The sequence below is a fragment of the Vitis riparia genome, chromosome 14, assembly GCF_004353265.1.
Source record: "Vitis riparia cultivar Riparia Gloire de Montpellier isolate 1030 chromosome 14, EGFV_Vit.rip_1.0, whole genome shotgun sequence".
Taxonomy (NCBI): domain Eukaryota; kingdom Viridiplantae; phylum Streptophyta; class Magnoliopsida; order Vitales; family Vitaceae; genus Vitis; species Vitis riparia.
Genome location: NC_048444.1, coordinates 334,907 through 362,846, shown reverse-complemented (window position 1 = coordinate 362,846; position 27,940 = coordinate 334,907). Strand labels below are relative to the sequence as shown.

The following is a 27,940-nucleotide window of genomic DNA, read 5'->3' as shown; positions in this document are numbered from 1 at the left end:
TGTGGAAAGAGTATGGGAAAAGGGGAAGAACGGTTGGGTTTAGGGTTAGGGTTTAGGGCGGTATAAACGGAGGATAGGGAAGGCGAAGAGAGAAAGAATCGCCTTAGGCCGAGCGCTTCCCCCGTAAGAGAAGGGGTGGCGTGGTATTCCACGGGAGAGGTTTTTCAATTAATCGTGGCGCATCGATTCGTTGTAATCGTGCGATAGGCGCACATTAGCAATTGGGAATCCATGGCCGCTTTGCTGCTCTAGTCTCTGCAGCCATAAGCGAGGGGATTGCCAGACATTTCTCCCTCTCTTTCTTCCTCTTTCCGTTTTTAGGGTTTTTGGGTTGTTGATTTTACATTTTTTTTTTCTTTTTCAATTGGGTTTGACGACCAAGAATTGGATTTCATTTGGAATTTCGATGCCTCAAGCTTTGGAAGAAAATTCTCGTCTTTTTCTTTCCTTCTTTTTCTGTGAATTAGGGTTCAGATTTTCATCAGCAGCCAATTCCAAATTTTATCAGTTTGAAGACAAAAAAAAAGGCTATGTTGAAGAAACAACAAAGGGTCTGAAAAAATATTTCTTAATTGGCTTCAGGAATTCTGTTTGGAGTTTGGAACTTTAATAGGAAAAGAGTTATACACTCGTGTGGTAAAACAATTCTCAAAAGAAGAAGAAGCTTTTTCCAAGCAAGCCTCTGCTCCTTGAAAAAACCTTTTTTTCTTTTAGAAAGTTAAAAACTGGTTTTTCATTTTTGTTTTTAAAATTGAAAATCAGAGAAGTGTATTTAAGAAGGGTTTTCAAACAAATATGAAATACCTAAAGGTTTTCTTACATGGCATCCTAAATTACCCCCAATGAATCAATCAAATAATTCAAAAAAGACTGAAACACCTCCACTTTCATTATACTCCAAAATATCAACTTTTTGCATCTGTTTCTTCCCTTTAATACACATGGAATCCAGCACCAAAACTTGGGCCAAAACCTCGAGAAAGAAAGAAGAAAAACCATGCCTCGAAGCAGCTCTTGGTGCTGTAAGACTTCCAAATACAATGAAGTGGGGTTCAATGTATGCTTAATGCCTACACAAACAACTGTAATTGTGATTCTCATCTCCATCTCCATCCCCGCTTCCTAGTCCTCGTACAACTGCAAAAACACAATCAAATTATTCACACTTCCATTTCCTGCCCACATGCTATCATTTTGTCTTAATCAAATTATTCACCTTTTGCAACCATGGTATTTGAGTTGCTTGGCGTATCTGGCTCTCCCGTCTCTGCAAGAGCTCCTCCACTCTATGGGGTTCACATAGCAGTGGTCCTGAGAACTCAACCCTATCTGGGTGATCCTTCAAACCCTGATTCATTTTCAGACAAAATCAATTTCAATTGGAAGTGGGGTGAAAAGGGGATAACATTAACTTCTGTAAGGATTAAGGATCAATGGTTGTAGGTAGGTGTGACATTACCAGATTGTGCCTTCTAGCAAGCTCTCCTTGGTGTACCGCGGCTGCAAATTCCTGAGAATGGTACAAGTCAGATGTATCGAAAGAATCGAATTGGATTCGCTGCTTCCTCATTGGCTTGGCCATCTCGTCTCGGCCCTGGCTTCTCAAGCCACTCAGACCTTCACCTGAAACTCGGTCTTGGAATTCCAATGCACTATTTTCATCCACAACGTCCAATGTTTCTACTGCGCTATATCTTGAACTACACCTACTGTAGGTTCTTGGAGGTGCAGTATGCTCTTTTCGCCTTTTCGCTGCCCATGCAAAGCTACATGGGGCTGTGATTTGTTTGGGAACTTGGAAAAGAAAGTCCCCTCTGGATACATTGGATACCTGGGAAATCTGCGAACTTGTCTCAAATGATGGCTTCTCTGAATCCCCATAATCAAAGCCTCGTCCTTTTCCCTTAGAAATATGTGCACTACTGCTGCCACTGTTTCTACGAGAATACTGGGTGTTGGACTGCATAGATTACAATGAACAAAATCAGCCTTTTGTTAGTATGGATGACCAAGTTTTAACAACCAGCTTTCTTTTATATAATAACTGCAGGTATGATTGTGAGTGAGTGAGAGAGAACCTCTGTTACTGCAAATCTACTGGTACTATTTGGCTCCTGCGAAGATGTACGGGATCTTCTGGGCTTCCTTAACGCTCCAGACCCTCGCACTCCAACACCCCCAGTTTTCCTGGAAAATAGAGCAGTGAACTATATGGGAGCCATACTGGGAATCTTGGTTTATGCACAAAGCTCTATTTTCCCTTCCAGACGCTTAATGCTTTGACTCAAAATATGGTTAAGAATGATGACTTGATTACAATGCATAGATGAGAATTTCCTCTCAATGATTAGAGACTTTCAAGATGGGCAAGTACAATAGGGTTGTTTTGATAAAAAAAAGTTGTATCATAGATGTGAACAAATTGCAGATAAGTGATCTATAAAAAAGTGCAAATTCAAATGTTTTTAAGTTCAAATAAATACAATACACTGGAGTTAAATCAATTCTCAAATAAATTGGAAAAAATAAAAAACAAAGAATGGAATTGCTCACCTCCGTGCTTCCTCCCGACATTTTGCATCAATTTCTTTGTTTGGTGGGTACTTCGGCAAGCTTGACGGTTCACATGCATAAGGTTTCGCGTTGAAATACTGAAAAAAGGGTATAACAAAGGACATTACATAAGAAGATTAAGCCAAGATTTGGTGATGAACAGTATGAATTATGAGGATTTTCAGAATAACGTATTTGGGAAGAATGTGTACAATGAGCAAGAAAACCTACTTGTAAAACCCCATAAACTGCATGCAAATGTGTTACCCTATACCGGGTATCGTGAATTTAGTTAGCACAGATTAACTTTTTCAGTAAGGGTTACCTCGGATATAAGGGCAGAGGAGGCAGTCCCACGCTTGGGAGGTTCTACAGAAAGAAGAGTTTCTATTAAGTTCAGTGCAGTTGTTGGGAATTCTCTGAACCTCTCCCGAAGAGTACTTTCATAAGAATGATGAGGCTTGAACATAGTTGCATGAGGAAATTTAGACTTCTTCCAGTACTCATCAGGTGGAGAACCACAAAGCTTGAAGATTTTGTGTAATTGTTCAACCTGTTTACGGGAGGAGAGTAATGTTTAACTTCAGCTACCAAATAAACAAGAAGTACAGATGTGTCATATATTCAATACACGGTCATTTCATGACATTTTCCATTTTGAGCTCTAGATAGTAACAGAAAGGTTTCTGAAGTTTATATGGAATTTATGTGGACTTTTACTTCAATTAAGAATGCAAATATGCCGCCTTTTGGAAGGAGCATACATACATTTGAGGATGAAGTGGTTCAGAAGACAAAGAGAAAAAGTATTGGACCATCCTAATAACCCCTGCCATATATTTTTTTCCTCATGTCTCTTTGTTCCTGTGGAATCGACTCTTTCTTCCCATATGGCACTCTCATCTAATAGGTGTCTTTGTCTAATATTCAACAACGGCTTCTTTCATGAGTTAAGATAAAAGAATATATAAAGTCAGAAAAGCAAAGGTTCACTAATAATGTGGTCACCTCCGTTCTCCCCTTGAAAAGAGGCTTCCCAATGAGAAGTTCTGCAAATACACAGCCCACACTCCATAGGTCTACAGATACTCCATAACTCGTTGACCCTAGTATAAGTTCTGGAGGGCGATACCATAAAGTCACCACACGACTGGTTAGTATTTGCTTGTGCTTTGGCCTAAGAATATTTGCGAGTCCAAAATCTGCCAGCTTCAGAACTCCTTCGTTGTTTACCAAAATATTGGATGCTTTGATATCTCGGTGCATTACACCTAGTAAGTGGCAGTGCTCAATTGCAGATAATAGCTGCTGCATATAGCACTTGACCTATATGAAAGGGGAGAATACAGTTAAAAATTTAAGTTATTTAAAGTTTTACTTGCAAAGCAGAAGAACAAAATAACAGAGAAACATTGCCAAAGTCTGAATCTCAATTTATGACCACCAAATAATGGAGGAAAAATGTTAAACAAAAACCAAAGTTCATGTTAACAAACTCAAATGTCTGGATTGAATATGAGTGAACCTGTGCAACACTGAACTTGATGTCAGGACAAGATACTAATCCAGCAAGGTCATGTTCCATGTATTCAAACACAAGGTATATGCTACATGACAATCGAGAAGTAATTATCCCCTCCAATTTCATGATATTTTGATGGTCAAGCCTGCGGAGAATGGTTATTTCTCGTGACATAAACATGACACTCTCTGGTTGAAAATTGTCAAAACGCACTTTCTTCAGGGCAACAATCCTCCCAGTTTCAACATCACGTGCTCGATACACGGTGCTGTATGTACCTTGTCCAATCTACAGATCCACACAATGAGTTGATAAGTATTCTTTCCAAAAATGGTTAAAATTGTAAAAAGAAAGGCAAGTATATCAATAAAACTCCCTGGCATACCATCAGCATAAAAATTCAAATAATAAAACATAACAATATCATCATCCTAACCTAAAATCCTATTAGCCCAAGTTTATAAAGCCTCACAAGGTTTATGCCTCTGGTTCACCTGCAAATTAGCTGCACGAAAATGTTCAATTTCACAGTTTATGGCAGATAGAAGTGCCTTAAAGCTTAGCATATGACTAGTTTCTCTGCAATTCTTGTCTTGGTCTAGATAAAACATTAAAAATGGCATTCCATTAATCATGACCAATATTCAGCAACTATAAATTACAATAATAGATTTTTCTGCTTGAGGATGATCTTGAGGCACTATTATGCATTAACTCATATAGATCAAGCAATAAGCAACACAACACACTGTGTCATTCGGAAACTTTTAGCATCACGTTTAGTTGAAGAATGTGATTTTGAACCTCTTCGAAATTTCATCCACATCCTCATCGGCCTTGCTCTCCCTCCCCAAACACCTTGAATATTATGTACAAATGTAATTTCTAGCTGCTTAGATAAGAAAAATGCCTCTTCCTCAGAACCATAAAAACCATGTAATTTTCAGCTGCTACCTCCATTATTATTTATAGGAGAGGACCCATTTTGGTCTCTCTGGCTCAAAAGGCTTTCTGTAAAAGCTCTTCAATGAAGAAGTTGCCACCCCATGCATCTCTCTCTTTGTCTCATACATCCCTACGTATGTGCTTTGGGCAAAGGCACCTCACGGGCCGATATGAATTGAAATTGAAATGAATACATAAATAGGCAATTTATTGAAATGGTCAAGATAAAGAGACAGGTTATAATTTGTTTAAATTTGACAATGTAGTTGCATTTAGAATTGCTAGAAAGTAGAAAAAGGAAGAAAAGATTGAACAAAAATGAAGGGGTAGATGATAAAGTACCTTCTCCAATTTCTCGAATGAGTCTGCTCTGAGAGGCAGCCATCCATGAATGGCCTCCCCGGCAGCAGCGCTAAGCCAAGAGGGCCATCCGGCGATGATTTGCTCGGCTTCTACCTTATGCAAATTCCCAAACCTTACACTGAAAGTACTCTTCCCATTAACGCTCCCCTTCTTGGACCTCTGCAATTCGAGACCCTCATTGTCTTTCGGCTCCTCCTCCTCCTTCTCCTCCTCAGATTCCTTGTCCTTGTCCTTCTCTTTCTCCTCCTTCTCCTCCTTCCTCTCCTTCCTCACCTTCTTCGCCTTCTTGACGGATGCCCCTCTAGACCCACGTCGCTGCTTGAACGAGGAAGCGGAAATCACCGACCAATCATCCTCAATGGCCTCCGAGATATCGAAATCTGGAGATGCGGACACCGCCTGCTTCGAGCTAATGCAACCCATTAACTAGTCAAACCCGCCAACATCCCAGATCGACCCGGAAGGGAAAATGGGTCGGAGATGGGGAATCACCCCCGCATTAGCCAAAATGAGTTCGCATTAACCAAGAACAATGGTGGGATAATAAAATGGGCATAAACCCTCGAAAAAACCACAGTGTGTTATTTTTGGTGGTAAAAGTTGGTTGGTTTTCTGCGATAATTATTCCACAGGGTGCGAGATGTGCGGGACGTTGAAAGGGTGGAGAATTTGTGAAGGGATTTGCCACAAACAGTCCGAAATCAAAGGAAGAGCAACATGTGGGTCCGAATTGCTTCATCTTTTCTTTTCCTTTTCTTTTTCTTTTTTGCTTCTGGTTTTGTTGCCAACCAATTAAAGCTAGAGGAAGCTGAGATGTAACCGTTGCATGTCCCGTTTTTATTTTCTGTTACATGCTACCCTTTCCTTTTCCCTCTTCCAGGTAGACAGAGAGCGCCCAACTGCCCAACAACTCCATACTCCAACATCGGATGTTCACTTCTTCCAATCCATTTTTTCACTTATGGCCACTTGGGTAGCCACTGAATATGAATTTTCATCTATTTTTGCTTCATTTTCTACAAATAAATAAGTTGGATTCAACTAAATTTTTTGGGCAAGTGTCATATGCTAAGGTACAAAGGTGGAAATGGGCAATAGGGAGTGGACAAAAAAGGATTGGAGGCAGCACTCAGGATGACATGATTGTAACTGTTCCACCACCTTTCCCTGGAGTGGTTGATCCGTGTTATCAATCAAAAGAAATCATTCATCTGATTATATGATGATTTGTTCAACCATATTTCTTGTAAACTAATGCATGCCACTGTGCCCTGCTTCTCCTTTACAAGTTATTCTGTCTACCAAAACAAGGAAAAAAGTGAACCCAACAATAACAACCTTCTAGGGTTTAACAACATATTGTAGTAAAAAATTCATTGCCAATGGTTATTACTAACAATTTGTTTTGGGCATTATGAATCATTATCATGTATTTCATATGGGATTTCCAAATATGAAGCATTCTTATTATTTTTCTAAATATGACCCAAAAGGGCAAAAAGTTGTTGGGAAGTTCTTAGGTTCAGACAGGTGTATGTTGCCCAGGACCTTGTTTCATCGCAGACTAAATCTTGATGCCCACGCCATCAGGAACTAATTGCCTCTGCTCGGTAACAATTATGCATCTGGGAACCAAACTGATAGAGCACTTCAAGACCCATCATCTGGATTTTGCTGAATCAAAACCTAACTAAAATGTTAAAGCACCATTACCAGCCAAAGATGGAAACCCACTAGGAGACCATGCACAAACACCATTGCATTTATTGAATGATAGCAAAATAAAATACAACATAGAGACGATTCCAGGGTGCTCTGCCTCTTTAATTAGGATGGTTATTCTCTAACTTCCACATTGACTAGCCCTTTACATAGCAGCCCTAATAGGGAGGGAGAAACAAGCAGCCAAGAAGGCAAGGAAGCTTAAAACTAGATTCAAACATATGCTAGTCATCTATGTATGAAAAACTGAACAATCATATACATCATTTCTGATTGATGTACAAGAAGAAAGTACATACAGCATGCAATTTTTTTTATAAATTATATATGCAGCAAAGGTTTAGCCCTTATTTCTCATACAGCTTTCGATGGTTTCTTCCTTTTCTTCTGATTTCTCCTGCAGGTTTTGAATTTCTTCCTTTTCCTTAATTCCTTCATTTGTACTGTGTTAGTTGGTTTGGGACAACCCTGTGACCTTAGTGGAATAGGTTTCAACTTGGCAATTTACACCGCAATCTGCTCCTCTTTCAGTTGTAAAAGTGCAACAGGTTTTTTATCCTTGTTTCTGAAACCCATCTCTTTGAGTAAGGCACGCTTCTCAGCCACCACATTATGCTGTTTTAGCTGTGTTGCATTACTGTTGGCAGTGTTGTGGCTGCTGTTTCTAGCTGCTGGGACATCGTGATTGTGCTTCCCCTCATATGTTGTTATCACAGCTTTAGGATCTGTTGAAGCCCTCTCAACATGTTTACGTACATTACAGCCCAGGCTAGTGCATTTGTAATAGCTCCTGCAGAGAGAATTTAGATGCATCAGCAATATCTTCTTGGAAATGAACAGAACTTGAGATTATAGTAAACAGCTTGTAGGAAAGGATAGTGAAATGTTCATCAATAGATCACTCAGCACAACCATCTAAATCACCCATGTAAACTTCAACAGAGTCAATATGAAGTGCCTTGAATTAGAGCTGTGAGCAAGAGGAAATGTCTAGGAAAAACCAAAGACTAGTGGTTCTATTAGAGAGAGCCAAAGTCCAAAGAGCAACTGGAAATCATTCCAAGCTCAACAATCCCAAACCAAAACCACCTTTTAATTCACTTTTCCAAATCTCAATTCTAGCACAAAGATCCTGTAGTATGCACATAAAAATTTCAATCTATTTATAACTCTAAAGGCAAGCAAGCCATGTTTACAAAATCAGCCATGGTATAGAAATGTCAGCCGCTTAACAATATTCAGTACCTGAGAGAAAGATACCTTTAACAAACAAAAATTTAGATACTTATGAAAAGGGGATCTTAGTCAGATCAGTACAATCAATTGGCTCACAATCAGAGATTTTGATCATTTCTATAATCCTGATAACTTAAAAAATATTCACAATCTGAGTGAAAGATCCCCCTAACGAATTAAAATTCAGATATTTATGAAAAGTGGGGCCAGCTCAGCACAATCAATTGGCTCACAATCAGAGACTCAGTAGATTTCTAATTTTCTATGATCCTGATGGTTCTAGATAATTCTCAAAACATGTGTCATAAACAAGAGGCCAGCAACATTATGGTCAATAAGAAACCTGGAATCCATTTACATGATGTGATCATAAGGAATCAAATGAAGAGGAAAACACAGGTTTCCGATAGGTTATCCTATGTTGTGGCATATGATTTTTCAGAATTAAAAACCAATATATAGACAAACCTTGGATGAGGATTCCCTTTGACCACTTTTTGCCCATACTTGCGCCACCTGTAGCCATCATCCAAAAGATCAACTTCACTTCTTGTCTGCACAATGATCCTTGGTTCAGTGACTGTCTTGTGTGATGATACTACCTCAGCAGGTGCTGCAACCTCTGTGTTCCTGCACACCATGGCAAATTTTCAAATGTTTTAGGGAAGACAGGAGAAAATGAATTATCAACAGGTGCAATATTAGGTTTCGGACTTGCCTTCTCTTGGGATTTGGTTCATCATCATCATCATCCTCTTTTACTCTAGTTTCAGCATCACCCACTTCCTCACTGTCACTGGACCCATTTACCTGCAAAGGCATTGCTTGGGAAGTTTCCTGATCCATCCCAGGCACTGAATTAGCAGGTACAGTTTCATTTGGCCTGTTTAAACTTCCCATCTGACCTTGAGAACCAAGTTCAGGCTTAGACTGAGAGTTTGCATGTCCATTTAGATCATTGCCATCCTTTGCACGCTTATTAGGTTTTGGCACTTCATGGTTGTGCTGCCCTTTATAGATAATCTCAGTTATTTGACCATCATGAGAACGCTCAACCTTTTTCTTGACGGGGCAATTCAGATGTGTACATTTGTAGTAGCTTCGAGGATACTCACTCCCTTTGACCTGCTTCTGCCCATATTTCCGCCAGTTGTAGCCATCATCACCCGGCTTATCAACAACAAGAGAGGGAGGTTGGGATTTCCTGTCAGAATGAGAGACTTCTGATGACTCCGTCATGGAACTCTTAGGGTCTGATGGTAGTGGTGGCACCTGCTGGTGTGTAGTTGCATCGGTGATAAAGGATGGATCTTGTGCCAGTGATTCCACAGGAGCTTCCAATGAAGAAGGTTGATACTCTGCTTGAATGAACATATGAGACTGGGAAAATGCAGCCTGGGCTGTAACTTGTGCCAAGGCTTGCTGATGGGACATTCCAAACGGGCTCTGCATGGATAAAGGAGCAATTATATCAAAACTTAATACAACTTAAAGCCCCTTTTCGCCCAACATAATAATCTGGTACTTAGAACAGACACACAATATGGTCCAGAACAGCAGCGAGGCAACACGTGTTCCCTCAACCATACCGAGAATGAGTAGTTCTAAATATCTAGGCACAATTTCTTGACAGTCACCAGCCAAGAAGGTAATCAACGGTATCAACCTGTCCAAGACCATGCATTCCTGAAGACCTTCCTACTGGATAAATAGGGTTGTGGAGGAAAACAGGGAGCCATAACAAATCCCAATTCAAACACACGAGACCAGGAAAGGAATAATACCAAGCATATAAACTGAAGTACATAGAAATCACAGGAAATAGTCAGTTCGCTGGGTCAATTTCATGTGCCTAATACCCAATATGCAGAATTATCCAATCAATTATCAATTTTATCCTGATATGATCCCAAAATTTAAAGAGGTACGAAAAACAAAAGTTTGCAAACCAGAAAAAGAAATCATGGTTTTGCTTCAAACTCCAGATTATGTCATACAAAGTACGTTTAAGGCAACATTTGGGGTTATAAAGGTTTTCCTCCCATAGTTGACGCTTGTCTCAACTCAACAGCTTAACAATCAAATCAATCATTACGTAAATGGAAAGAAACAACTCTCAACCCTACAGCAACCGTAGAAATTAAAATAAAAAATGAAAAAATTTCACCAAAAAAACTTGCATAAAACAGCAAAAAGAGAGGAAACCCATTAAAGTTAGGAAATTCAATCCATTACCTGGAGGGGAGAAAAGAAGCCCGGCGAATTGAGCAGTCCTGAAGGGCTCAACCCAGGGGGAATGGAAAACATCGGCGACCGAGCAACCGCCAAACTCAAGGGGCGGTTCTGCCTGAACCCTAAACTGCTCTTATCAGCTCCATCTCCAGAACCCTCGTGGTTGGTGGAATTACCGGAGAGCAAAGTGGGCCTGGCGCCTGGGGAAGCCATGGCGCCGGCGAGGAGCTGAGAGAAGGAGCGGCAGTCGGAGTCGGGGTAATTGTCGGAGAAGAAGCTGGAGACGAGGGTCATAGGGCCGGGACTGGTGGCGGCGAAGAAGAAGGCGTCCATGGAGGAGCGAGGGGGAAGAGCAATGGTGGGGCGGGAGGGCGCCACCACTTTGGATGAAAACGAGGACGTATCATTCTGAGCCATAGAGAGCTCCGTCAGTTCACCATAGTTAGGGTTTAATTTCCACCCCTCCAAAACTCCCTTCTCTCTTATGGATTTTGTGGAAAGTCGACGGTGCACAGCAGACTTTTTAGTTTTTTTACTCACGGGTGTCCCCTTGGTGGCGCCGCTCCCATTACCAACTCTGCCTTTTATTTTTATTTTAACATATTAAAATTTAAATACAATTCGAATATAAAATAATAAGATTTTTTTATTTATAAGCATTTAAGCATTTTAAAAAATATGGTACAAAAAAAGGGACAAAATTTGAACCTTTTTTCAAGGGACTTTCTTACCCTAAGAGACCGGCACTATGATAATGACCCCAAAGAAACGCATCCTCATGAAAAATGCATCAAAATGAATCCCCTTTTTGTCCTCAAACCCACCTTGACTTGGGCAGGATAATGTTGTACACGCCATCATCACCCCCACCATATAAGTGATGATTTAGAGCATTGAATTGAAATTAATTATTTTAATTCAATATTATTTACGGTTTATAATACTTTTTTTTATTTTTTATAATGTAAAAAAAAAAATTGTTTATCAATTATTGTTGTCTTGGAAACCACTTTTAGGCTTTGTAGGGTCATTTTAAAACTCACGCTTGAAATTTATTAAATATAAAAGTTTTAATAAAAATAAGAATGACGTTAAAAATTAAAATCGATGGATGTAGGTAGGTGTAAGTGTGTAACTACAACTTTTGAAAATGCTGAATAAACATCATTTTTATTTTAATATTTGTAGAAGAAACATGAATTTGAAAAAGATTTTTTGGGTTGAGGTCCTGAGCAGGGGAGGGCTGTCAAGTGTCAAGTGGGGACCACGACAATCACACTGAATTCAAGAAGACAACGTTTTGACAGCTTAGGCATGGGACCCACCGGAAAAGGTGGCTCCAGTCGTGCTGCCGTGTACGTCGCTCGCAACTTGTCCTGCTGGGGGAAGGCCTGGCTGCGTACGACCCCACCCTAGTCAGTCTAACAGCCAATCAGAGGCGCCCACGTTCACCCTCTCTTTTTGTTTTCATTTTGAGCTGTTGTAGGGATCCACGTTCTTAAATGTGGGTTCATGCACCTCCACCCCCCACCATCACCTATCTCTCGTTTGTCAACCTTTTTGAAAATTTCTCTTACTTAATATTATAAATAATAATAATAAAAGATAAATTAAATGTAAGTGATACCATTATTGACGTAGAATGTGTTTAAAAAATATTTTTAATATTATTAAGATTTAAATAATAAAAATTTTAAAATATTAAAAACACTTCTTAAAATCATTATCAAATAAATTTTTAATCTTCTTATTAAAAAAAATTTATATCTAAATTACTTTCCTTCATAGTCGTGGACTCGTGGATTGCTTACAAAACTCCTCAGTCTCTCATAATTTATTCTTATCGACCAAAAAGAAACAATCAACTTTGTAGCTGATATGAAATATACAAGTAGGATTTTTGAGAAACAATTCATCATTGAAGCTTTAATGACAAAGGCACCAAAAATAGAAAAAAAAAACGAAAAAAAAAAAAAGAGAGTAAATGGACACAAGAATGAAAAAGTGAATGGGGCGGCATGTATCGTATTAAATGGCAACCATCGAATGGTCAAATAATTTGGTACAAAAAGGAGGTGGGGATCATTGAAGCCAAGACATTACGGCATTACCGCCCTACACAGTTTTGGGGAGGCCCAACAAGCAAGTTGAGAAGTTCATTCGATGTCATTACGTGTTTACAACAAGGTTTTGTAACGTTCACTTTCAATCCAAAGGCAACTTGGCAAGTTGAAGAAAACTACATCTGGGACAGGATTTCCTGAGATTTTGATACAATCAGAATTATGTAGAGGTCATATAAAAACACTGGGACATTCATTTACCTTTGATTTCATTTTTGGGGTTTTTGGATGGTGCAGATTTGGAGAAGATAGATCTTGCTGTGTGTACAATGAGGCTGGAGCACTTACACTCTCGTCTCAGAAAAATGGGTTGAGGAAACAGCCAAGCCTTCCATGTCATAAGTGCGAACCAGTCTCTGCCTTTTCCCAGGTGATTCAAGCCAACAGAACTCCAGGTGGAATGACTTGGATTCTGCCACGCTCTTTGCGATATCAGATGGATATCCCATGTACATGCCACCAGGCAGTAAGGTCATCTGGAAACCCCCTTCAAATGTAGCCAAGTTGCCTGACAAGGCACCGGTCCAATGTACATTAGTGGTGACATCTCCTCCTCCAGATGTGGATGTTGAAGAAATATCCTGATTTTCAAAGAAAATAAATGAAAAGGACTCAGAATTCAAGTCCACATGAGAGAGCCATAAATTGCCCATTAATGCATTGCCTAGTGGAATCAGTCCAACAAGATTCACCCATTGCCCAACAAAATATTTGTGTTTATATACACATACTTTATTACAAAATAAATCATTTTTCACCTTCAGGGGCTTTAATGAGTGGAATGTTACAAACCTGGACCAGCTGATCATTGTCATTAATTTCAAGTAAGGAAACTGTATTAGCTTCAGCAATTGTTGATCCATAAACACCACTGCGCTTTGTCACAGAACGACCTTTCCATTTACCAAGAAATGGTGTAATCCTGTTTGTTTTGTCCTGCATGTAGATATGAATCATAGGCTATGAAGACGATCTCTTGCACAGAGCGTTTCTTCAGAAAAACAACTTACCTTAGAAATGTCAATGGAAGGAGGAAAGAATTTCCCGTTGCCTCTTTCTTCAAGGAAAATACCAATCATGTCTAAAATGCCTTTTGGGTCCATGATGTGGAATGCTCTAGCCCGCAGATCACTCTCCTGTGAATAAAGGCAATTCTCACATACAATAGAAGGTCGGCGAGACGGAAGCTTCAGATTTCTGCACAGTAAAAGAATGTGAAAAGAGTAAATATTGATGGACGTACAACAGGCCAGTTGGAACAAAGGAACAGAAACTCAAAAATCAGATCAGGATACTATAGCAACTATAAATTATAATAAAATTGGTAATAATACTTCTTTTAAGAAGTGAGAGGTTAACTTAGTATCACTACTAGAATACCAATCACACTTTGCACATGGAAGCAGTCTTGCATAGAGCTAAAATAATGCACTCCTCGAAAATCTCAAATGAGGAAACTCATGTTGGATGACTAAATATTCAATTAGATGATTTGAATAGAGAATTTTGCACTTTAATTTTAGTTTCTTTCCCCCTTTTTGACAGAAATCTAAATGGTATCAACTCTTAAGTGCTTAAGGCAGAGCTGATCCAAAATAACTTGATAAAGTAGAGTGTATCTCCTGATCTTCCATTTGTTTGCACATGTTACTCCCAGAAGCAGATTCCATTAGTGGTTTAAAACTGACTTCCCTCATGTTCATGTAGTTATTGCAGGTGAAGTAGCAAATATTATGAGAAGAATGGGGTTTATTCTCCTTCTCTCATATTATGCATTACTTCAGTAGGCTGGCCATTTAATGGCTTCCAAAACCACTTCACGCTTCATCATGGTATGCATCGTGCATGACTTCATACTATGACAAAAAACTGCTTTCTAAAATATAGACTGTCATTACCTCCTGACTCATACCATTTTGTGCATTATTTGAATGGGTAATTGCAGCATGGGGGAGTAGGAGGTATTGTAACCAACCCCATCAAATGCAGTCACAGCTCCAAACTCATGGGAAAGAATTAAATTACTACATAAAATCCCCACTTCATCTGTTAACAAAATGTCAGTTCAAAAGATAAAATTGTATTTTGAGATAACAATCACTCACTTGGGTGATTCTTCTCCACTGTCATCTTCACCAAGAACCCCTTGCCTTAACACAGTCTCTAACATGCCTGCTGTCTGGTATCTTAAAGCAAATGCCCTCTCATTGGAAAAAAAGCCAATCTGTAGACTAATCATAACAGATATTCAAAAGAAAACATTGGAATCACCACAATTACAACATAAACTAATTTTAAATCTTTAAAATGTTAGAAAGATTCACCTGTTGATACTTGTCCACAGTAAACAAATTGATTTCTTTGATTTTGTACTCTGCCCACGCTGGCTCATCGTCATCACCAGAACATGAAGTGCTTGATGGGGGTTGTTTTATGTATAACCTACGAAGTTTGAACAGGTTAGCCTACGTATCATAAAGGCATTAAAAACCACAACAGAGCTCTAGTATTCAGTTAAATCTTAGGAACCAAGGTGTGTTTGGAACATGGGAAAGGCAGATCTACGAAATGGGTTGCAAAAGACCCCAAATACCACAGTAGTTGCAGCACAATGAGACTGATAATTCCCTAATCACACATTTCAAAATAGGCTCTTTTCCTGGTCATAGCTTTCAAGGAGATAGGCTCAATAAACACTGTAATGTAGATATATGGTCCACTTCAATGGCATCGGTATGCTTGTTTCCCTACTTACACTATCCCTTGAATTGAAGAAAGTCAATAATTCACATATTTCAACCTTAATTTTATCTCTAGTCAAATGGAGACCAATAAATCTCCTCCTCAACCAAACAAATGGAAAATGTGATTATTGATAAGGATTATTCTCAAAAATGGCAAAAGTTCCAGTGTCAAAAACAAATTGCTTGATAATATCAAAAATGGCAAAAGCTTACGTTTGAATGAGACTAATGAGTTCATCTTCTCCATAAGAGCCCACTGCAAGCTTCGTACTCACTTTTTGGGTCAAATTCCCCAGAGAATCAAATTGCTGCAAAATCATTCAAAAATAATTATAATTAAAAAAAAAAAAAAAAAAAAAAACCCTGAAACAGAATACCAATGGCCCCAATTGAACTAGTGGGCTTACTTCAGTATCCAATTTTTATTTTTATTTTTTATGGCGGAAACAAAAGCAACAAACAAATAATAATACCCAAAACTTTGTTTTGTTTTCCTATTTTTTTCCTCAGCAATCAAACAATCGAGCTTTGGTTAATCCTGACTCACGTAGAAAGAGCCGTTCCAGCAACCCAAATTGATATCAATGAAACGTTTGAGAGTGTCAACGCCAATCGATTCATCTGCGTCACTGTGCAGGTCTTGTCCCACAATGGCGGAGAATGAAGAGAAGTCGGCTGCTCGGGTCTTGGGGCTCCTAATTGAGGAAATGGATAAGGAATAGGGTTTTGGGTAGCGGAAAGATGTCGTGGGAGGAAGTTTTTGGGTTCGGGTAGGGATTAGGGTTTTGGGGATGGGAGAAACGGAGATTGAAGAGATTGCAGCCATGGAGGGCGGGCTCTGGAGGAGTCTCTGTTTGAAGCCACTGCTTCATATCTTATCTCAACGGCCCGCACCGGGAATTTCCTAAACGCTGCGTTTCAGCAAACGGAGAAAGGGGAAATTAAAACGACGTCGTTTGACGTTTAGAATAAATCTTCATTATCTTTGTGATTTTCTGGTTAAAACCCCAGTATAGCTTGAAGCCACTACCAAAAGCATAATTTTCAAAGTACAACTTTCTACTTAAAATAAAATATGTAACTCATGCCAGATGTGGCTTATACATTATACATTTTTTCAACATTATACTTTTTTTCAACATGAAAGTACTTACTATCATTTTTTTTTAAGCTTGTTAGGAGTTAATTCAAACAAGGGCTAAATTTTACCAAAATAATTCAGAGTCCAAAGCTTTTTTTCCCTCTCTCTCATGAAATGCATTACAAGGAGAGTAGTGTTCTTTCGAATGAATTTTGGAGAGCAAACAAATTGAAAAACCAAAGCAAGGGCACAACAATGCTGCTGATCCTGCACAGGTGTTGGCTCTCCTTGCTATTGGTCGGATGAAGGTGTTTTAGTTCTACTTCCTTGTGGGCCTTCCTTTTACGTTTCTGTAGTTTGGATGGATGCCTAATTGGACGGGAATGGTCTCTAACGTACAGCTTTGCTTGTTAAAAGCTTTGTCCAGAATAACCAAAGCAAAAACTACTTACAGGCTCTACAGCTGCTACTTTTGCCACCTTCTACCCATGGCAACCTTAAGGGAGAGCCTATAGCTGCCACTTTGCAGTCAAAACCAAACCAATATTGTTATATAGCTTATCCTCATGTCATCCATCTGCACATTGCTAGCCTGATCATGCCTCCTCATGTCTGCCAAATTTGCAGTCCACTTGAAAAACATTTCATCCTCGTTCTGCCAGTTTTCTCCAACCCATTCCCAATTTCTGCTACTAACTCATCTAGCACCACCCATCCTGAAAAACTGCAAAAGGGCTATGCTCAAGGATGATGCGAGCCACAGGATCAAAAGACATAAACCTACTCCTGTGCGTCATTTATCAAGAAAAACAAATTCATATGACCCCAGTGTCTGTAAATCTCACTTCCCATTTTCCTTTTTCCTTTCTGAGGATGGTCTAGCTTTACTGTGAGAAGTGAGAACTAAGGATAGAACATGGGTTAACCGGTAATTTGTGTACAATGTGTGTATGCGTGGACATTCATCTGGTGACTTACTATTGCTTCTATAGGTTCATGTGATTGCATATCTGCAAGTTATGCATAAAAATTGAAGTCAACCCGTGTAAAATGAAGCAAATGTACCTTTTACTGTATTGAGATGAACACCAAGAACAGTCTAATTATTCATCTACTGCAAATTAGAAACGAGTGCTGTCTTACAATTATACAAGTAATAGCAAAACTAAAATATTATAATTAAGTGTAATAGCAGGGGAGGACAATTTAAAAGGAAAAATAAACAATAGATTTGATCACATGGGAACCTGCAAGCAGCTAAGAGCAATTTTTTTCCATTTACAATCAAATCTTCTAATATAACTCATAATCTCTAATATAACTCATCATCCAACCAGCTCAACAACAAAATTTGTCTTACTCGGAAAATACCCCTTTTCTAGCTAGAATGCAAATGAGCATGTTCAGCTTTTCTGCACACTGGAAAGAAACCAATTTTACAAATTACTGAGAGTTTTCATTAGGAACGAAAAAATCAAACCTAACATCAACCGAGTCAGATCTCTCCCCAGTGTCTTTGTATTCAATATTGGTTATGATCCTATCCTCATCCTCATCTTGATATTCAGACTTAACACGCCGAACAGGCACTGTGATGGAGTAGACAGTCCCAAGATCTGGATCTGTTGAGACATTAAGATGAACTTTATCTTGTGAGTCTATCTCCACAAATTCAGATAGAGAACCCACAATGTTGCTCACAATCTTCTGCTTTGCATCATCACTAACTACACATCGATCTGAGAAGAGGATCATCTTTAAACGCTGCTTGGCAATTCTTGCATTTGAGTTCCTTCTAGTTGTAGGTGATGGGAACAGTATCTTCCATGCCAAGTTTAAACGCTCAAAGAAGCTCATGCTTGTCATTTTGTGGAGGAAACCCTCTGCATCTTGGGTAATGGGTTCCATAGGAAGCCTATTTGCTCCTGTTACCCCAAAAGGCTGGTTATAATGGCACCATGTTTTATACCTTTCCCTTTCCATACAAGACCATTTTGGCATAATTTCAGAACTATCAGATCCACCATTAGTAAAATGCTTAAACCGTACCTACACAATGGAGAAAAGGAAAAAGTTTAGAAGGATGAATCAGATGAAGATTTCATGATATACCTTCATTGAATTTTACATACACCTAACAATAAGCATTATAACTGACACAGACACAGCAGCAAACCCAAAAGTAAAAGATTTACAATTCTTTGAATCTCTTTTAATTTCAATGTGCCAGATACCTTGATGAGTCACAAACAAAACACCATCTCGAACAGCAGTACATTCCACCACAACAATGGATGTTTTACCAACATTTTTAGCTGCACCAATATGCAAATGACCCTCATTGTTCTAATCACCCATCCTACAGTAGTTCTGCTATCATTCTTAGAACGATATTTAACTTACACCCAAAAAGAGGAATGCTTGTTATTATGAATGAATGTAGTTCTTCCATGAAACTATGTGAGCACTAAGGTAAATGCTCAAACATGTTTTACTTTAAATTTTTTCTTATATATCAAACCAACAAACAGATAAATCAAAATGCCTGATCTTTTTGGCAGAGTTAAAAAGTTTGTTGCTTAAGGAGTTGGCTTCCAGATTAAAGATAAAAAACACCTTGTCCGAACTAATATAACATTGGATGTAATGGGATTAAGAGATGAGGACATGTAGGAATGGAGCATGTTTATGTCGAAATCAAATGTATATTAGAGTTCAGCATTTTGGTGACTGGTCTTCTGGCGGACATAGTATAGCCCTGCAAACAAACAATACCTTAAATTTGTGTCCTATGATAATGACCACTTATCTTAAATATCAGATGCAATATTTGCATGTTACAGAAAGATGATCCAATTGTAAACCACCAATTCAATCACTTCTCACATGAACAGAAGATTTCACAAATCTTTCCTGATGTTTCTCATGCTTCATATTGTAATAGAAACGAAAAATCACGATGAGTGACCATCATTGTACAGGAAGACAGTGTTTGTTAATGCTTTATTAGAAGTGCTTTTGATAAGTGAGAGAAGCAAGGTTTTTACATTTTTCCTCAGACGCAAAAAAAACATGAAGCAGTTTTTGGTAAGTTTCCATGCAAAAGTGATATAGAAGAAGTGCTATTAGCAATGACAATTTGTGGTCTGGATGGTCGTATGAAAGCGGTGGTATGAGTGGTGTTGGCATTGGTGGAGGCAGCAATGGCATAGTAGTGTTAGAGAAGGCATGGCAACATTGTAGGCCATCAAGATGGCAGTGTACTGATTAAAATGCCTTTCTATGAAATCCAGTGACCTCCTGCTTTCAAGTTTCAGAAATGAAAATGAACTCTTTTTTTTATCCCTTCCCTTCTTTCCCTTTTCCCTTTTTCCTCCAGAAGCAAGAAAAAAATACTTCTAAGATGCAACTGAAACTGTACCTAAATAATTGAAATTTCATGCCTGTTGGACACATTCATTTTCCTACAGTCCTACTTGAGCATGCAACTGTGCTCAAGTTACCACCTGACACATAACTCCCTCTCATTCAAACCAAACAAGTTCGGATTGTCGAGAACCCTAGGCAGAAGACCAGTTTCCATACTCACAGAATTCAGATAACCCAACAATTCTCTTTTTCCTTTCATTTTTTAACCCTTTAAAAGAGAAAAAAAAACTTGATAAACTCATTCCATGCCCAAAAAATCTTCTCTTTTCATAACCTAGAAACCAAAACCAGGAGCAAGACACAAGCGAACATAAAATAGGAAGAGAACTCTTCAATAGACCAAGTAAATAGCATGGAGACTACAATTCATTTCTTATTCATCATCTTAGAATGACATGTTTGGGGGAAAAAATGAGTACACACCCATTCCAGGTGATGACTATTGAAAATTCAGCAAATAAATACTTGAATTCCTACCAAACACAACCCACCAATCAGCTCTCCTCGCTCCCTAATCATAATCAACACCAGAAACACAAAGGACATCAAATAAAACAAGGCCATCGAAATGGTCACAATGGTAATGGACCAAACTTTAGCATTTTGCCTGCCAACTACAAGAAGTCACCGTTGCAAGAAGCAATGTGCTCCAGTCTCCATATAAACTACGCCCATATAAAAGACATAAACTAATAATCATCAAAAATAAAACCCCAGATGGAAAATGCTCAATGTATGTCTCTGAATTGTTTTTTCTTCCCTTTATTCCTTAAGGTTTCTGTTTGGGTCTAGGGAAACGGACTTTTGCGAAGCAGTTTCCTTTCCATTCAAACATTCTTTTACCATTTCCCTCACGAAAAAAAATAAAGGGGGAAAAACCAGAAGCTACTGAGAACCAAATTGTGGAAATGAAAGAAAACTGAAATGCCCAATTAATAAAAATGGAGAGTGAGAGTTGGGTGAAAGAGGAAAACCTTGGAGGGTGGAAGAGAGGCTCCAAAAGGGTGCTTAAAACGGAAACCCATTGGTGCTGCTGAGACCCTTAAATCTCCACGTATCGCCATTTTGATTTTCTTCTCCAAAACCCTTCAAAATTCAACCAATCTCTTGCTCTCTCGCTATCTCTCTCTCTCTCTCTCTCCAGTTTGGTACACTAGCAGCCCAAAAAGGTTAAAGCGTGAAGGCAGGGTCAATGAGGGAAGGTATCTCAGACACTGTCACATAAAACGGTGTCGTTTCTGAACTACTAGATATGAATGTTGTTGTATTAGAATAAAATTACCTTGAAAATGTTTAAGGCTTTGGGTAAGTCAATCCACGAATTTCTTAAAAATTATAATTTATAAATAAACAAACTTATTCTATCAGGGGGAAAAAAATAGGAGTAGGCACTAAAAAAATAACTTGTCCCATTACTAAAACTAGAAAATTTGGTTAGGACAAATAGAAAAATGGGAATTATAATGAACATATAAAAATTTTCATGTTTTATAAATGGGTAGTATTCTCATATCATTCAATAAAATAAATAATTATTAATATTAATTATGTAAAACAATTATAATGCATTGAATAAAATAACAAAAACTTGATATGTGAATCAAGTAATTTAATATTAATTATGTAAAAAAAAATTATAATGTATGGAATAAAACAACAAAAATTTGATATGTTTATGATTCACATGACTTAATTTAACTTATTGATTGAAAATCAAACAGGGGTCAAAATGGGTTGTGCGAGTTTATATGAATTTAATGAAGGCCAGGATATTCAACCTAAAAACGTATCAAGGTTCAAATCATACTGCATTAGACATGTTTTATTTTCTCAATAAAGTTATCCATCTGATCGACGCATCTCTTTCAACGGCTTCCAGCCCATCTTTCATTCTATCTTCACCATAATTGTAAAAGAGAAGCCGCAATAATTATACCATATCTCATCAGTCACCACCACATCTGCAACTGAATCAAATTGGCCTGCTTTCAAATTCTGTTTTTGCTCATCCACCCAACTGCCTGTTAACCTACTTTACACTACTTTCACACACAGAATCTGGAATCTGAAATCAATGCGACTTTCATTAGAAAACCAAAAAAAAAAAAAAAAACTCATTCCATTTGTTCAATGATTCACACCATTTACCCATAATATGCTAAACAATCTGTTTCAGAACATGGTATTTATTTGGAATCAAGCATGGAAGAAGAACTTGAAGAGGAGAGGGCAGAGCAAGGCAATGGAGAGGATGATGGGGGTGGGGGAGGAGGCTGATGGAGGAGCATTGCTTTTGGAGGGAGAAGGGGCGGGAGCAGGCATGTGGGTGACATTGATGGCAAGCTTCATTCCATGCCAGCAGTAGCCTCCACTGCTGAGGAAGTAGTATGGCCTTGGGTGTGTGAGGTTGAAGACATCTCGCCCACCCTTGGTGATATTTGTGATGAACTCCTGCTCACTGCATCTCTCATAGTTTGTCTCGTTCACCTCAAAAACAGTGAAGTAGTGCTTGTCGAAGATGAAATCTTCAAATCCAAATGAAAACGAAAATTAAAGGAGTTATACCAATCCCAATGATAACAATAACAACAACAATCAAAATAATTAATTCATGGAAAGCAATTCAACTCACTCCCTCTCACGATTTTTTTTTTTTAAAAAAGTTGTAGTCAAAAATCAATTTTTAAGAATTATTTTTATTGGTTTTAGAAACAAAATTTTATTTTCATAAATATCTAATACCTCAAATTTATTCCCAAAAAATATTAGATGTGTTTTTTGAGTTTAGGGAACGTAAAATTGTTTTTAAAATCGAGTTTTCAAATATGTCCGAGTTGTTTGTTTTTTTCTTTTTTTCAAAAAAAGTGGGGTTGAGGAATGGAGCAATAAATCCTTCGACCCTTTTTCCCAAATTGGAAATAATTTAGTAGAATGGGACCCGCCTCCGCTTCTCTGCCATAGGATGGATCATGAATGCGACAATGGTCGTATCTCCAAAATTGGGAATTTTTTTATTTCAAAACTTGCCTAACCAATAAGGTAGGGCAGATCTTCCTTCATTCTCATTTCTAAATAATAAGAATAAATGATGGAAATTAATTTACATGGAAAATAAAATCTGAGTTTGTTTACTTTGTGTTTGGTTACCGAGAAAAATAAAGAGAAATGAGTAAGGAGAGAGGGAGAGAGAGAGAATTACAAAGCCAGTCTCCAACGTAGAAGTGCTTGTTCTTGGCCCATTCTGTGTAATTAACATTAGGTCCCCATCCCTGTTTGCCGCCAACTTTGATGAGATTCGCCTCACACCCTCCCACCATCGCTGCTGCTGCCGCCATCAGCCACCACCACCACCACATCCGCAGCATTCCTCCTGGGTTTCTTGAACACTTGAATCTTGACATCAGTTTTTGATTCAGAGCCACACTCTCTATGCGTGGAATGCTGAGTGTATATATAGAGAGGGTAGAATCATCATTGGGAAATGTGGAGTGAATGATAATCCATTACAAATGTGCCATTATTATGGTAATAATTACAGGCACGCCACCGTAAGATGCTTATCTGTAATTTGTGGTAATTTATATGGCCTAGGTGCATTTTAGCTGTAAGAACTTAGTTGGGGCTGCTGTCCATGCTGGCTAAAAACGCTCACAAAAACAATAATAATTTTTCCATTCAAATCTAAATTGGTAATTGTATTATAAAGAGGTTCATGATAAGCCAAAAACTCTGCCTAATGCCCATCAACATGATGGTAGGCTGGCGTGGATGTCTATATAGCGGAAACCCACTAGATGGGGAATTTCTTGCTCATTAATTTTCTTTCTAAAAACTTCCACAATGGCTTAAAAGGCTAAAACTCGCCGGGACTCCACTCTTTTTCCCTATTTATTGCAAAAATAAAAAATAAAAAATTATTAAAATAAATATTAGAACCCACATATTTACCCTTCTTTTGAAAAGAAAAGGAAGAGAGAGAAAAAAAGGCAATGAAACGCAAATCATGACCATTGCGGAAATTGGTTTCGTGGATGTTGGGAGTTTTTGGTAAGTGTGTGGAGGAAGAAGATAGTTATGTAATTTCATACACCCATGTTATTTATTTATTTATTTATTTATTTATTTTTATTTAAAAAAAATGATGGGTGTAAAAGGGTAAAGTGGGTCAACCAATAGAATAAAGAAATCCGACCGTTTGAATGAGATGAAAGATACTGGGCTAGGCCTACATTTGGGAATTCAGCCCATGTCATCTTTCAAGCCCAAAAAGAATGCGTTTCAACGTAGGTTTGTCGGATTCCAAGGCCCCAACCCATCATGTTATTGTAGTTGGTATCATGTGCACTGTTGGGCCCAACTGCTCTCTTCTTCATTCTATGGTTACCCTCCATCTAGCCCACTGATCGAATCCAGGATGATTGATGATGCACTTGGTCAGCTGCGTAGTCTAGAGCACGTTTGGAGTAAATTTGAAAAGAGTAAAAGTATTTCCCTATGAGAATCTAAATATTGATAAATTTTTAAAAATACAAAAAACGATTTGAAGCGATTGAGGGACGATTACTTATCAAATCATTCTACCAAAAATGAATTTTTGTCATGTACCATTGTAACAAAAATAATATCTAATTTTTTTAAACATGAGTGATTATCTTTAAAAAACCTTTCCGGTGAAACCCCTACTAAAAAAAACACTACGGACTAAAAATGCTTTAAGAATCACTCAGAAACAAGTTTTTCAAAAGTACAACTTATGGTTATTGTGTGAATGATTTTAATTTTACATTCTTCTCGCATCTCATTATCTCTTTAGTTTTCCTAAATCTAGGACCTATGAAGCCCGAGATTGAAAAAGAAGCCTATTCTAAACAAGACTTCAATAAGAATGACAAGGATCTAATAAAAATGAAATAAAGACAGTAATAAGATAAAGTACCTTTCATGATAGAAAATTATCGTCTCACCATTATTATTATTATTATAAATGTAACATATATGAGAAGTATAAGATTTTAAGGTATTTATCAAGAAACAAATCATAGTTAGGACTTAGGAGAAGGAAATAGGAAGGGGGGACCAATCCAACCCAGTGCCACCTCAAACTCAGCAAGAGACGAGAGAAGACCCCATCTTCAGAAGATGGGACAAACTAAGATCATGTGATCCCACCACCACACCCTGTCAGACTCATTTATAAATGGTGCGCCCACCCCACAACTCTCAAATAGGAAAACAAACAAAACTTGGCTGAAATGGATGAAGACAATAAAGAGTGTGGTTTATGAAACAAACAACTTTTCACCTGAACCTCTACCCTCTTTTAAAATACAATCCCATCTACTTACCAAGAAAAGCGCATTTCCTCACAAACAGACGTCACCCACATGGTTTAGTGGGTCATTTTCTCATAAATAATAGAAGCAAATCACATGGGTCTCAGCCCTAAGCCCCCCCATAGATGATAGCTTCATTCATTTCACCTAAACACTTCATAATTCCGCATTTCACGCCTTCCAATTCTTGATTTGTTGTCAACTACTCATACATTTCAAAATTCAAACACTCTAGGCTTTCATCATAAAGATTACCCTTTCGCAGGTCAAACTACAACCACACAAATCAACTCCCAAAAGATATAAATAAATAAATAAAGTGGAGCACAACTCTTTTTTTTTGACAGATGATTACCTTGAGGCAATTCGGGTATCCATCTGTTACCAGTAGAGACGGAGGAATGAGTCCCACACTGCGGCAATGGCAAAAACAGCTGGTACGACAATCTGGCCTCTGTAATTAGAACTTGGAGAGTCGTTCGATTCTTTTATTGGTGAAGCTGAGGGAGGGGGCGGTGGGTTTTCAACATTGATAGCTATCTTCATTCCACTATAGCAGAACCCCTTGCCACTGAGGAAATAATATTTCCGGGTGACGTTAAGAGGAACAACATCCCTTCCAGCACCTCTAGTCCAATTGTGAAGCGGATGATCGGAATTGCATGACTCATAGTTTGTCTCATTTACCTCCAACACATTCATCTGGTTCCTATCATACACAAAAACTGAAGAAAAAAGAGTTATCACAAAAGCAATAAAAGGCAGAGTGAATTTTGAAAACAAAGTTTTTTGGAACCTCAAATGGGGGATTAAGTTAATTATGATAGACATATCTTCTATCATAGCATAGAAACTGAATATCAATCAAATCATAGAATCTAAGAGCAAACTAAATGCCCAAAGGCCCCAAATTAATTACAAATCTTTGTTGTCTAGGTTTTATACAGCATTTATCTTTGACGCCTAATTAAGAGCACAATGCAATAATTCAATTCACCCACATGAGCCCGCAGTGTTGAGCACACAAACAGACTTTGTCTAGTGTTTGTGTGTGCCCTGGAATCAGGCATGACAGCAACCCTTTGTTGCATCTAGTTGTCCTGCCAACCCAGGCTACAATACACAATAATTAGTATTCAAATTGTATACAACCAAATCACATTAATTTTAACACTTCACATTCAAAAGAAAACAATCAAATTATCAAAATCGTGTTAAATTAATGGTTTGAAAGGAAAGAAAAATGGTTTTTATTATTCAATGGTCCTAAACCCTAGAAGCCCCTATAGCAGCTATTTACATCAAATGGCTTGGTCAATTCTTTGGTTATCCCGGCTTTTGTATACAATTTAGTGTCGAGACAGAAGATCTAATCTACATTTACAATATAGTCGCCGTTAGCCCTCCCAAAAACACTTAAGACTCTGTAATCGCTACCAGGTATAATCCTTAGGCTTCATATTTACAGAGCAACACAATCTAGGGAATGTTTGTTCAAATGGTTTTCATTTCTTTTTTTTTTCTTTTTTTGCCTTAACTCTGATGTGAACAAAAATTTGAAAAATCCAGAAGAAAATAATGAGATGCTGTTGAAATCAAATGAAGAAGAAAAACAAGGAAAAGACACAGATCTACCGAAATCATACATGAACAACCATCAATTACCACTGCAAACATCTGAGCTGAACGTACGTTCAGCACCTAACCGCAATCACTCCCATTAACTCAACCCGCAGAGAAACAGAGGCATCAGAAGCTCCTTTTCAAACTAAGAAAAGTACTTTCAACAAAAGAAAAGCAGAAACTCGTACGAAAACGAGCAGATCTGAAGCTAAACACATAAAAATAAAAATAAATATTCTAGAGAGAGAAAGTAGAAATTAGTAAATTACAGAGCCAGTCGCCATTGTAGAAGTGCTTGTCCTTGGCCCAGACCGTGTAGTTGACGTTGGTGCTCCAGCCCTGGTTCCCTCCGACGGTCCACCGCGTGGCCGACACCTCCGGCAACATCAGCACCACGGCGCACATTAGCACCACCGCCAGCTCCAGCGTCCCGAACCTCATTGCCTTCTCTCTCTCTCCCTGCTCTGCTCTGAGTGCTCCACTCCAGAAGAAGAGGCTAGCTTAGTTTGTAGCGTGTATAGAGATCTGCAACTTGGATTATTTATCTTGAAAAGATATTTAAGGCCTGTTTGGTACATGTTATTTATAACAGGTAAAAAACGCAAAAGGCGGTTTTCTAACCTAGAAAATACTTTTCATAAATTTTTATCAAATAAGATATTTTTATTTTTATTATAAAAAAATTTAAGTAATTAAGTAAAATATTTTAATTGCACGATACGCTCCTAGAGAATAAATCCAAAAAATGATTTTTTAAATTCCCAAAATAGGGTTTTTTTTTTCTTTCTAAAAACAACTGAAAATATTGTCAAACAAATTTTAACTTTTGCATAATTTTATTTTCATTTTTTTTTTATTCATATACATAATTTTTACGATAATTTTTGCTACATCTATTTAAATTTTAATTTAATTGCTCCTCAAATCGTGTTACATCTTTTTCTTATTTCTTATTTCAACAAATTTTCATGGAAAACATTTTTAAAAATACTTTAAATTTTTATTTTTATTTTATTGAATTAATTTTAATTTAT

The 27,940-nt window shown here is 38.0% G+C and overlaps 6 protein-coding genes across 7 annotated transcripts; all 6 read right to left on the bottom strand.

The window, feature by feature from the left end:
• Nucleotides 1-856: 856 nt before the first annotated feature.
• Nucleotides 857-6,352, bottom strand: LOC117929915 (protein IMPAIRED IN BABA-INDUCED STERILITY 1-like). Its single transcript, XM_034850359.1, has 9 exons — nucleotides 5,363-6,352; nucleotides 4,079-4,363; nucleotides 3,562-3,879; nucleotides 2,879-3,106; nucleotides 2,554-2,651; nucleotides 2,079-2,187; nucleotides 1,460-1,960; nucleotides 1,217-1,348; nucleotides 857-1,137 (listed from the first exon to the last, which is right to left on the bottom strand). The coding sequence occupies exons 1-9, from the start codon at nucleotides 5,804-5,806 to the stop codon at nucleotides 1,123-1,125; spliced, it is 2,130 nt and encodes a 709-aa protein (XP_034706250.1). The 5' UTR covers nucleotides 5,807-6,352; the 3' UTR covers nucleotides 857-1,122.
• A 770-nt stretch (nucleotides 6,353-7,122) lies between these two features.
• LOC117929916 (probable WRKY transcription factor 4) lies at nucleotides 7,123-11,115 on the bottom strand. The gene is made up of 4 exons (XM_034850360.1): nucleotides 10,577-11,115; nucleotides 9,060-9,787; nucleotides 8,810-8,971; nucleotides 7,123-7,895 (listed from the first exon to the last, which is right to left on the bottom strand). The coding sequence occupies exons 1-4, from the start codon at nucleotides 10,988-10,990 to the stop codon at nucleotides 7,610-7,612; spliced, it is 1,590 nt and encodes a 529-aa protein (XP_034706251.1). The 5' UTR covers nucleotides 10,991-11,115; the 3' UTR covers nucleotides 7,123-7,609.
• Nucleotides 11,116-12,570: 1,455 nt separating this feature from the next.
• Nucleotides 12,571-16,301, bottom strand: LOC117930869. The gene is made up of 7 exons (XM_034851630.1): nucleotides 15,988-16,301; nucleotides 15,654-15,748; nucleotides 15,021-15,138; nucleotides 14,802-14,920; nucleotides 13,707-13,893; nucleotides 13,489-13,632; nucleotides 12,571-13,277 (listed from the first exon to the last, which is right to left on the bottom strand). Exons 1-7 carry the CDS (start codon nucleotides 16,264-16,266, stop codon nucleotides 12,981-12,983), a joined length of 1,239 nt encoding a protein of 412 aa, XP_034707521.1. The 5' UTR covers nucleotides 16,267-16,301; the 3' UTR covers nucleotides 12,571-12,980.
• A 28-nt stretch (nucleotides 16,302-16,329) lies between these two features.
• LOC117930870 (cell division topological specificity factor homolog, chloroplastic-like) lies at nucleotides 16,330-21,107 on the bottom strand. 2 transcript variants are annotated; one of them, XM_034851632.1, is made up of 3 exons: nucleotides 20,925-21,107; nucleotides 18,002-18,570; nucleotides 16,330-16,351 (listed from the first exon to the last, which is right to left on the bottom strand). In XM_034851632.1, exons 1-3 carry the CDS (start codon nucleotides 21,012-21,014, stop codon nucleotides 16,345-16,347), a joined length of 666 nt encoding a protein of 221 aa, XP_034707523.1. In that variant the 5' UTR covers nucleotides 21,015-21,107; the 3' UTR covers nucleotides 16,330-16,344. The 2 variants fall into 2 exon arrangements, with proteins under 2 accessions (XP_034707523.1, XP_034707522.1); XM_034851631.1 differs by lacking the exon at nucleotides 16,330-16,351 and having other exon boundaries at nucleotides 17,676-18,570; nucleotides 20,925-21,106.
• A 522-nt stretch (nucleotides 21,108-21,629) lies between these two features.
• On the bottom strand, nucleotides 21,630-23,807 carry LOC117929532 (lamin-like protein). Its single transcript, XM_034849840.1, has 2 exons — nucleotides 23,150-23,807; nucleotides 21,630-22,475 (listed from the first exon to the last, which is right to left on the bottom strand). The coding sequence occupies exons 1-2, from the start codon at nucleotides 23,349-23,351 to the stop codon at nucleotides 22,147-22,149; spliced, it is 531 nt and encodes a 176-aa protein (XP_034705731.1). The 5' UTR covers nucleotides 23,352-23,807; the 3' UTR covers nucleotides 21,630-22,146.
• Nucleotides 23,808-25,228: 1,421 nt separating this feature from the next.
• On the bottom strand, nucleotides 25,229-27,443 carry LOC117929533 (lamin-like protein). Its single transcript, XM_034849841.1, has 2 exons — nucleotides 27,176-27,443; nucleotides 25,229-26,008 (listed from the first exon to the last, which is right to left on the bottom strand). The coding sequence occupies exons 1-2, from the start codon at nucleotides 27,345-27,347 to the stop codon at nucleotides 25,665-25,667; spliced, it is 516 nt and encodes a 171-aa protein (XP_034705732.1). The 5' UTR covers nucleotides 27,348-27,443; the 3' UTR covers nucleotides 25,229-25,664.
• Between the last annotated feature and the right edge of the window lie 497 nt (nucleotides 27,444-27,940).